This window comes from Etheostoma spectabile, chromosome 9, assembly GCF_008692095.1.
Source record: "Etheostoma spectabile isolate EspeVRDwgs_2016 chromosome 9, UIUC_Espe_1.0, whole genome shotgun sequence".
NCBI lineage: Eukaryota > Metazoa > Chordata > Actinopteri > Perciformes > Percidae > Etheostoma > Etheostoma spectabile.
Genome location: NC_045741.1, coordinates 16,719,032 through 16,729,107, shown reverse-complemented (window position 1 = coordinate 16,729,107; position 10,076 = coordinate 16,719,032). Strand labels below are relative to the sequence as shown.

Genomic DNA, 10,076 nt, shown 5'->3' with positions numbered 1-10,076 from the left:
AAATGTATTTCAAAATCTGCTGTCAAAAAAAAAAAAAATACATTTACAGCAGTATTATTTTCCTGGACCTGAGTTTTCAATAAAGACAGCGGTGGCAGTAAAGACTGTCCCTCAGGCCTGGGTAGAAATCAGAGGATTAGAGAGGATAATAACTATATTGGAATAAATTGTCTTACATTACAGAAGCTATTTATTCAGAATAAGTCTTTTTTTTTTTTAATAAACAATATAAACATTAACCAAATAAATATTCAGCACTAATGCAGGAATGATTGGGAGAACAGACTATTTCTTGCGCCGGTCGTGTTTCCTTATGATGTCTATGAGGTTGTTCTTAGTGACCAGCGTGTCATCAGACCCTTGCTTGGCCTTTTGTCTCTCCCTCCTCTGCTGCTCATGGAGGTGGGGTGAATTAAGGAGCTGAGGGGGCAGGATGGACCCTGTGGGTTTGACCCGCTTCACCACCTCCAGGAACAGCCGTTTGTTGTTGTTGTTGAGAAAGGTGATGGCTGTTCCTCTGTGTCCCAGCCGACCTGCCCTGCCCATCTAGACAGGAAGAAATAAGGGGATGTATTCTTTATCAAACAAACATAACAAAAAGACACACAGACACACACTCTCTGAAGTTGAACGTTACCACTCTTATACTTGACTAATTTTCCACTCAGGGCCTTACTTACCTGATGGACATACTCATCCATTGTGTTTGGCATGTCAAAGTTAACCACCAATCTGACGTTGACTAGGTCCAGTCCTCTGCCTAGCACACCTGTACTGATCACCACTTCAAAGTCTCCATCCAGGAGACCCTGAGGATGAAACGGAGCAAATATTACACTGCCAGACATATTAAGCATTGTCAAAACCCAGCACTGACAGCACACGTTATAAATGACTTCATTTTCACCAATCTGCAACTTGGTTTTGTGGAGCTCACAGGGTAAGTAGGATTTAAACAAATGTAATTATAAACTCGGCTGGATCTAATGGTTGGTCATCTTTTTAAACAAATCACACCACAGATGTGTATTTTACATTATGGTCAAGTTCTCAAAGTGTCCAAAGATACCAAATTTACATTTAATTACAGATCCATGAAATAACTGGCCTTGAAAATCTGTCTGTCTTTATAGGAATTTAACATAGGGGTGTACTTAGTTATGTCCCCTGTATTTTAAGGAAGAACCTTTTTTATTCTTTCACAAAGAAAATTGGTGTCCTTAAAGGTTGGATTTATCCTATTTTTTTAATTAAGGCATTAAGATCAATTTCCAAAAGATGATTTTTATTTTTATTTTTATTTTTTTTAATTCCTCTTTTTAGTCAACTTTAGCATGGTTGTATTCACTTATGCTAAGCAGTGTAGGTGTCTGCGGCCTTCCAGCTAAAAGTAATTCTGGAGCAACACTCTTGGACACCAGACATGGGAGAACTGCTATTTATCCAGTTGACACTGCATGTTCTGGCTGCCACTGGCCTCACCCGGAGGATGCGGTTGCGTTCCCACTGGCTCTTGTCAGAGTGGATTGCCACAGTCTTGAGGCCTGTCACCTTGGCGACCGCCTCGCACAGTAGATCAGCCCCCAGTTTACAGTCTACAAACACCACCACTGGAGGCTGGTACAGCTTACTGTCCTGCAAAGCCCCAAGGAAAAACATAGGAGTGATGTCAAAACAAACATATATATATATATTTTTACATTTCTACATTGACCAATTTTAGTAACAACAGATTAAACTCATGTACAGTATACTGACTATTTCCCCTATTAACTTTTATTTATGATTAGCTAATCAAGCTACAAGGAATGTGAATTTTAAAAGTTGAACGCATGTCATCTTGCTCGAGGCAGCTTTTTAAACTTTTGGGCATGTTCAAAAGGTCAAAATCCTCCAGCAGATAGCAGCCATCACTCTCCTGCCAGAATCCCACTTTCGAGGAAAAAAAGTACTGAAAAAGGGCTTGCTTACATCGCATTCACTCGTTTGGCTATATTTTGGGTTTGCTGCAACTAAAAAGGGTTAATCAGAAGACATGAGTTTAGGCTTGTCAACCTGTAACAGACAGGGGAAAACTTTCCCGTCCCAATTTATTTCCTGCCATTCATACCTGGACATGGCAGGAATAGTTTTACAAAGCCTATACACATATTCTTTAAAACTAGCCTGTTTTCATCTGTCCCTTTTTATAGTTATTTCCCATGCTGACTAATAAAGTGTTTCTGCCTAGAGCAGGAGGGTAAGTACAGTAAAGTGATGATGGGGCTTTCCCACAGCTCTGTCTACTGCTCTTGCTCCAGTTTGTGAGAACATGCTACAATTATCTGACTTTAGTTTAGTCAATGTTCATATACCATGCAGTAAAAACTGCAATTTATGAAATGACTGTTTCATGTCATATCTGAGTCACGTCCACTGCAGAGGTTTGGTGTCCCATTCAGTCCCAGTGTATTAACAATCCAATTCCACAGTACTACTGTAATATCAACCCCTTTTCCCTGTTCAGAGACAGCAGCCTTATACTTTAAACTGCACTAATTTACAGCAGTTATAAATAATGTAACTTTCCCGTCACCACAACCCTCTACACAGAAGAGAAGCTAGTGTTACTCACACAATAGTCTAACAACATTCCCTACTGGCTTAACAAAGCAGCCCCTTCCTGTCCCTGTATAAATGGTGCAAGCCATTGCTGGGATTCCTGGAGTGGGGCCATGGCTCAGGGCCCACTCATTGCCTCCAGACGGGGGCCATGGCTGTCGAAATATGGTGTTGTGGGGAGACTGGTCCTTGGAGCTTGAGGAATTACCTCTTAGTAGAAGTCAGTTAAAAAAATACCAAGCGGGTACCAGTGTGTATCAAGACTGAGTTATACAGCCACTATGAACTAAAATTGAGATAATTACCGACTTTCTGGGTTTGTGCTTGGCAAACCACCTTCTGGTTCTCCAGAGTACAATTAGAGTTTGTCTCACACAAGAACTAAGAAAACTGCTGACCTCTTAAAGAATTAAAGACAGCCTATGTTGGCAGTGAAAGTGTGCTTCAAGTGAAACTCCAACCAACATGTTTTGAGACTTTAAGTGAGAACCAGATAAGCTGAAAAAAGGAGACGGAGCATTATTTTTAGAGCCTGACTGATATATTGGAGGGCCATATCAGGCATTTCCCGATCTATCGGTATCGGCATATATAATGGCAGAAAGAAAACATAAATAATAATTATATATCAGAATCATTTATAATGACAAATAAAAAAATAAAACAGACGGTCAACCGTATTATGAGTGTTTGTGTTGCATAGTTTGTCCAACAGAGGGCACTCTGCAAAAGTCCCAGTTAGCAACAATTACTTTTTTTTTAAATATATATTGTGTTGTTGTTCAAAGGACTTTCAGTTTTTATATTTTAAGTTGTATATTGATTTATGAGAACTTTAATATATTTTGATGTTTCTCTGTTTTGTTGTGACAATGAAACAAATTATCTTACTATTTTAGTGAGAACTCATAACTAACTAGGGAAAACTACAATTTGTTATGAGTTTCTGGATATATATATTTTAAATATTTATAGGCCGATATATCGGGATATTAGATCTTTATCGGTCAGGCTCAAAAATCTTTTTCAACATACCTCTTCATGTCACTATTAAAAATACTCTAAACTCATGTCCGTGACCTACATTGAGGATCTCAAACAGCTTCTTCTTCTTGGAGGGTTCCTCTACCCATAGCAAGATCTGCCGCACATTGGCACAGGGCTGGTTCTTCTCTCCAATAGCAATGCGGACAGGGTCACGAACCAATCGGCCAGCCAGCTCCTCCGTCCCTGTTGGAATGGTGGCTGACGCCAGCAGAGTTTGGTGATCCTCTGGGACTTGCTCCAAAACCTCCAGGACCTGTTGCTGGAAGCCCATCTTCAACATAGTGTCGACCTACAGGAAACACCACAACTTCACATGGTTCCAGGACAGGAATTGTAGGATTTCTACACACGTAACAGCATGTAACCAAATACTTGTAAAACTGTTATTGTGCTGTTGAGTAAAATACTGGATATAACAAGTACTTCTAAATTCCATTAATTTATCCTTTAGGGACTTTTTGTTTTGAAAGCCACAAAATGCTGGAAACCTTTTGCATGCTGAACTCTGAGCAAATCTGAATTGCATTGTGTTGGTTGTTACCTCATCAACCACCACAACCTTCACTTTGTCCAGCTGCACTGCCTTCTGCTTCAGGATCTCAATGAGTCGCCCAGGGGTGGCTATGATAATCTAAAGGGGATTATTAGAAGAACAACATGATGCTGTGGAAACATAAAGACTCAAAACAATGTTTTAACTAGAGGAGGAAATGACTGTGAAAACATAGACCGTAGGCCTACTTTGATGCTGCTTTTGAGGCGGTGAAGTTGTTGGGGAAGAGGCATGCCGCCCACCAGCAGTGCGGTTCTCATGTTGGGGAGGCCCATCAGCAACTCTTTGGCCTGTCTCTCTATCTGGATGGCTAGCTCCCTGGTGGGAGTCAGGATGAGAGCCACAGGGCTACTCGCACTGTGTGCTGGTTTCTAAAAAATCAAATGAAATCATAAAGCATCTTAATACATTTGCAAGCTCAAATGCTATTAGCCATGAAGCAAGTAAAACTACAGAGCCGATATTTACAAAGGCCGATGCAACATTTTGGTAGATCTTTGCATAATATTTTAGCATTGGTTACAAAGCAGCTCTCAAGATAGCTTGTACATCTCTTCCAAACAACTGTTTTTAAAAGGTTACTTTAGAGTTACATTTTATTTTTCCTCAACCTTAGGTTATGTGAACGCCAGGTTATACTGTATGTTGTGTTACACAAGCCTTTACCTTTACAGGTTTATCAGTAAGGGAGAAATCAGGGTGTAAATTGTTATTAAAAGGTGGATTTGCTTGGCATGCAGGTTGCTGGCGTTTTGTCAAAATGTATTTCCTCTAGATAATATTTCCAATAGATAAAATAGTAGCCTTCTTTGAGTGTAAATACTCATCACTGTACCTCTATAGCCCTCACTACCACTGGCAGCAGGAAGGCTACGGTCTTCCCGGAGCCTGTGTCAGCGCTGGCAATCACATCCCTGCCGCTAAGACCAACAGGGACCATTTGCATCTGGACCGGCGTAGGCGCCTCATAGCCAGCCTTTTTCAGGTTGCCACTAAGCGTGGCAGGGAATCCACAGTGTTCAAACTCAACGATGGGTCTCCTGACATCTCTCCCCTGGGTTTCAATGCCCAGCTCCTGTTTAATCCTCTGCACCTGCTCATCGGTTAGGCCAGATATGAACCGGTCATCCCTGTAGGAATAGCCTGTCTCCCTTTCACCCACTTCACCAATGTCAACTGCTGGCTGTTGAGGTTGACTCCTTTCATCTCCATTTTTGTCTTTACGGTTAAACGCATCAGCCCCAGTCCCCATCCCCATTTGGGTTAAATGTTTAGCTTTGCACTCAAGACTACAAACATCATTGTCGGTGCTGTCACAAATGTACTCCCCATAGCGACCACACATGACACAGACAGGCTCTCCTGGCTCTGGCCATCTCTGGCTCTTTTTGAATGATTTGACAGGTTCCTCCTCCTCCTCCTCCTCCTCCTCTCCCGTATCACTTGAGGCAGACTTATGTCCATCTTCTTCCACTGAGCTCTCTGTCAAGCCTGTTGACTCTCCACTTGCTTGTATTGTCTCATCCTGTGGTTTGGTGTCTTCACATGCTTCCTCCTTCTGAACAAGTGTCACTGAACGGCCTTCGTCTTTTTTCTCCTGCTGACCCACCTTGCTTTTCTTGTTCACAACTTGGCCTGAGACCTGGGCTGGTCTCTTTACTTTCAGGGATCTTGGCATAAACATGTTTATGGATTGTTAACCTGTAAACAACAGAGAAACAGATGTAAACATTAAGTTCATGTCAAGGATTTCGAGGTCTTATTGGTAACCGCAACTTCTCAAAATTGTGGAAACTCGGGACTGACAGCATAACGTCATTTATTTTATCAACAAAGATGAAATGTGATTTGCCTGCGTTCATTGCCATTTATAACGCATGTTAAATTCACCTTAAAATTAAAAATATCGACTAAAGGTCATATTTCCAGGTGCAAATGAGCTAGAATGTAGAAACTAATCGTTCAGTAACGAAATTACAGTTTCAGAAAGACAAATGTAACTCCTGGTTACGGCGAACAAGTCAAAAGCTTTCGCATTTCGATGTATTTTTGACTAACGTTTCTCGAGCCACACTTGGACCGCAACGGACTCATAAATGATGTCAGTAAGTAGCTTAAACTGAATGTTTCATATAATTTACCACATACCTCCTTCCAACGCATTTTCCTCCAACAGTTCAAAACCATCACCGACGCATAGTAATGACGTAATATTGATTTGCACGTTGGGAAATGTGGTTTGTAGAACAGCGATTTTTTTTTTTTGCTTTACTTTCTGTCGGATATAGGATCATTTATAACTGACATTCTTTACGTGTTTATAATTTAATTTTTTTTGCTTTGTAGAAAGTCTTCTATCCGAGGTCATATGCGTGTGGGTGTGGCTGGAGAATTAAACTAAACTGTCTACAAGGTAATCAAATTACTGGAGTAAGTGAAGTGCAGTTGTCAGTAACTTTAAACCAAGGTCGGTCAGTTAAGTTGAGAACAAAATAAAAACCCTCCGTTCTGTTTTGTTTTCTGGCTAATTGCAGACAGACTTTCCTCTTTTCATGCTACATTCAATTGTTCATCGAAAACTCAATAAATTAGACCTATATAAGAGGACATTGAATGAGTCTAAATTAGTCTGCTGTTCTGCAGAAAATATAATAGATATATGATAGAAAAATACAATAAAGAGGCAAAAAACAAACCGTATCTTGCCCCCAAGCAAAAGTGTTAATATTCCCGATGGCTTTGAAGGAAACGTCCGCGCATGCGCACTTCGCAACAAAGGTGCTGGGCTTGGAGAGCCACAGTGCGGCAGCAGGAAAATCGCACCACGGCACCAATGGATAGAATAGAGGAGGGAATGCTAAACACATAAGTAATCCATACAAGAATAAATGGACATGAAAGGGATACGCCGTCTGATTCCAAAGAACCCCCACATGGAAATATTTGTCTTTCTATGCCAGCTGAAGAACAGTTTTTCCTCTGAAATCCAAGGAAACCTTCCCAGCTTGGTCTGACGAAGCCCATTTCAACTGGTAGACAGCAGTATGGATGAGAAACGCCAAGACTAGCGACTCATTGTGTCAACGAGACGAAAAATCCGCAGCCAATCTCGCATTCTGTTTTGTCTGAAAGAGCCTGTCAATAGTCTGCGGAACGACACCCCATCTCATCATTTCACTGTCGTTTATTGTTTTTTCCAAGAAATTCCAGTAGTGGGATGCTTTCGCGTTGTGTTCCTTCATAGGGTTCAAGAATACAATTGAAGGGGAAAAATGGGAGAAGTTCAAGACATCAGGGATGTTAAGCAGACCTTCGTTGCTCCAGCAATAAAGTCGTTTGAGCACTATGACATCTCTCGAGCCAAAATCTGTTGTAGCCTCACATGGCTGATGGCCAAAGCATACGGGACAGGTAGGTGTATAGTGACCTGCACGCTGCTCGAATAATTTTGTTTGTCAAATCCATGTTTGTCAGAAACTGATGCAGTGCATGTGAATAATGGACCCTTGTACATTTTAAATAATCCCCAACACAAGAGACAGATATGGACTCTGTGGACTCATCATTGATTGCCAGTATTCTTTACTAGTGCCCCCACCAGTGATTTTTCCATCAGAGTAAAACCTGTTTGGTCCACAAACAACAATGTGTTGCTCATTGTGGACCATGTTAAATGAATTGCCTTGGAAAGGCGATACATATTATCCCAACAGGAAAGATAAAAAACAGTTTCCTTTTCCATTTTTCAAAATGTTGTTAATGGAAAGGGAGTAGCTATTCTGTGTAGAAACATGGAGGTAAGAAGGTGTCCCAATGGATGTCACCTTCAGGGAACAGCATCCAAAGGGATGCATCGCAGATATAGATAGAGAGAAAGAGATTTTTTTTTTATACATTGACTGCAGGGCTTCTAGCACAGAAATAATGCACATAATTGTTAACAGTAATTTTGAGGAAATTGGTTTGTATGCTCAGCTGTAGTTCCTAACCATCATAAGACAAAAATCCACAGTGCTTTCAGAAATAATAGTTCATTCTTTTCCTCATGGAGGAGCACCTTCATATTTATCTTGCCTCAATTGATATCGCTGTCTTAATTCTCATATGTGACTTGTTATTCTGTGTATTATGAGTATCATTTTAAAGGGTAAAATCTTTTTTGCAATGAAAAAAGTAGTCAGAAAGTCACATTTACACAATACAAGCAGCAGGGATTCAACTGAAGTGTCTGTTATAGAGGTAATCACCATCTAACATACTTGAGAATAAGGCTTTTTAGTCTTAAGAGGTAAAATGTGCTAAATTGGGATGTCTGTCACATGGTTATGGCTTCATTTTTTAGTAAAACATTTACATACAGTGAGTGGGGATGTCCCCATTTTTTTTTCTTCTTTTTTTTACAGGACCGGATCTTAAAACTCTAAGCAAGTACCCTATTGCACATGCCATTTGTCTTATGTTAGATGACAGAGTTGGAGCTTCTGTTCTGAGCCATAAATGCAGAACAACTGAATGATTGCCATCGTGCTTCTACCATCCGTAGCCTTGGAGCTACAGTATATTTAAAACTATAATGCATGGCCCTTGGCCAAAAGTTTAAAAGATACTACCCACATTTCTGAAAAACGATTGAAAGCTATTTCACTGCAAACACGTTGAAGTCCCTTCTATCAGAGTTATCACAGTCTAACCATAGCATCTAGCTAGCTGTAATAATACCTGTGTGTTTCACACTGAGGGCTACTGTTGCTATCCACATATGTTGGCTGAATCAAATCATTTGAAACACACAAACGTAACAGAAACTAAATGAGCAGCAGCTTGTGCTTAAATGACTGCCTGCGGATAAATGAGGCTTCGCTGCATTCACTCACTGAAGTGGAAATGGTTTGGTCGGAAGCTGATTCCTGAGGCAGATCATTTTGTGAGGTGCCTCAGCGATACACTAGTGCAGGTAATTTGCAATCATCAGATATCAGATATTTGATATCAGATTGGTTTTGTCTGCCCAGACTTACCTCAAAAACAGAATCACTTAATTCAAACACCACAAGTTGAGAATATTTTTGAAAGGCTCCTGGGGCGAACAGCTCCTACATCTGTCATTTGAGGCTGGGTGGGAAAACCAAATTACAATATTCACAAGCTGGCTTTTTCTCCGGGTAATGTTTTTTTATAAATGCAAAGTGCAAGACTTTAAATAAACCCAAGACAATCTGCCTGTCTTAGATTCTTTTTCTGTGCTTTGCTCTTTTTCATTCACTCTCATTTTCACCCCCGTTGTTGTAGTTACTTCATCTATCTGCTTAATCTTCATATGGACATGAGCACATCAGCTCTATAATAACTAATACAGCTTTGTTTGCCTGCTGAAGCCACCAAGCACATTGTTATTACTTGCGCTAAGTTGTAATAGCTCAGCAAACACGAGATTCCTTGCAGATCCTCCAGTGTATATTCAATCAGGACTGAACAAAATGGGCCGATTCCAAAAATACAGCTCTCCGGAGAGAGAAGGAGGAAGGGAGAGAAAGCGTTCAATGACGAGAGAGAGCGGGCTCATCTCCAGATTCCTGCCTACGCTGCTCTGAATACTTCACATGCATCTGCCTCATTACACCGAATGCAGGAGTGCATCAAGAATATGCAGTCTAGTAGATGTAGTTCATGCAGCAGATCATCTGCTGTTACAAAATACTGTCAAGCACAAACTGCTACCTGTGTTTAATGTGCGATACAACTCTGGTTCATAAGCAAAGCTCAGAGAAGATGCTCCATGACCAGGAGCTGTCCTGTTGGGTAAAATGTTGAGGCAAGTGAATATGTGTATTTATCTCCATATTCTCTTAACACACAGGCTACTTAACAGATGCCC

General features: G+C 40.7%; 2 protein-coding genes across 10 annotated transcripts in view; one reads left to right on the top strand and one right to left on the bottom strand.

Moving 5' to 3' along the window:
• Window positions 1-192: 192 nt before the first annotated feature.
• On the bottom strand, window positions 193-7,134 carry ddx59 (DEAD (Asp-Glu-Ala-Asp) box polypeptide 59). 3 transcript variants are annotated; one of them, XM_032525741.1, is made up of 8 exons: window positions 6,898-7,134; window positions 5,037-5,902; window positions 4,390-4,572; window positions 4,190-4,279; window positions 3,686-3,937; window positions 1,483-1,635; window positions 681-809; window positions 193-546 (listed from the first exon to the last, which is right to left on the bottom strand). In XM_032525741.1, exons 2-8 carry the CDS (start codon window positions 5,883-5,885, stop codon window positions 286-288), a joined length of 1,917 nt encoding a protein of 638 aa, XP_032381632.1. In that variant the 5' UTR covers window positions 5,886-5,902; window positions 6,898-7,134; the 3' UTR covers window positions 193-285. The 3 variants fall into 3 exon arrangements, with proteins under 3 accessions (XP_032381632.1, XP_032381633.1, XP_032381631.1); XM_032525742.1 differs by lacking the exon at window positions 6,898-7,134 and adding an exon at window positions 6,092-6,112; XM_032525740.1 differs by lacking the exon at window positions 6,898-7,134 and adding an exon at window positions 6,350-6,463 and having other exon boundaries at window positions 194-546.
• A 224-nt stretch (window positions 7,135-7,358) lies between these two features.
• camsap2a (calmodulin regulated spectrin-associated protein family, member 2a) overlaps window positions 7,359-10,076 on the top strand; it is a 47,376-nt gene continuing 44,658 nt past the window's right edge. For all 7 annotated transcript variants that reach the window (XM_032525730.1, XM_032525729.1, XM_032525726.1 and 4 more), the window contains exon 1: window positions 7,359-7,612. In XM_032525730.1, coding sequence (XP_032381621.1) covers window positions 7,474-7,612 — 139 coding nt within the window. In that variant the 5' untranslated portion in view covers window positions 7,359-7,473. The remainder of the gene's footprint in view (window positions 7,613-10,076) is intronic.

Bases quoted from the DNA above. Each gene is read 5' to 3' on its own strand.
- ddx59 (XM_032525741.1), bottom strand. From the start codon at position 5,885: ATGTTTATGCCAAGATCCCTGAAAGTAAAGAGACCAGCCCAGGTCTCA. The intron at 4,280-4,389 runs GTAGGCCTACGG...AATCCCCTTTAG, and splicing joins GCCTCAAAAGCAGCATCAAA to ATTATCATAGCCACCCCTGG. The intron at 3,938-4,189 runs GTAACAACCAAC...TGTTTCCTGTAG, and splicing joins AGGTTGTGGTGGTTGATGAG to GTCGACACTATGTTGAAGAT.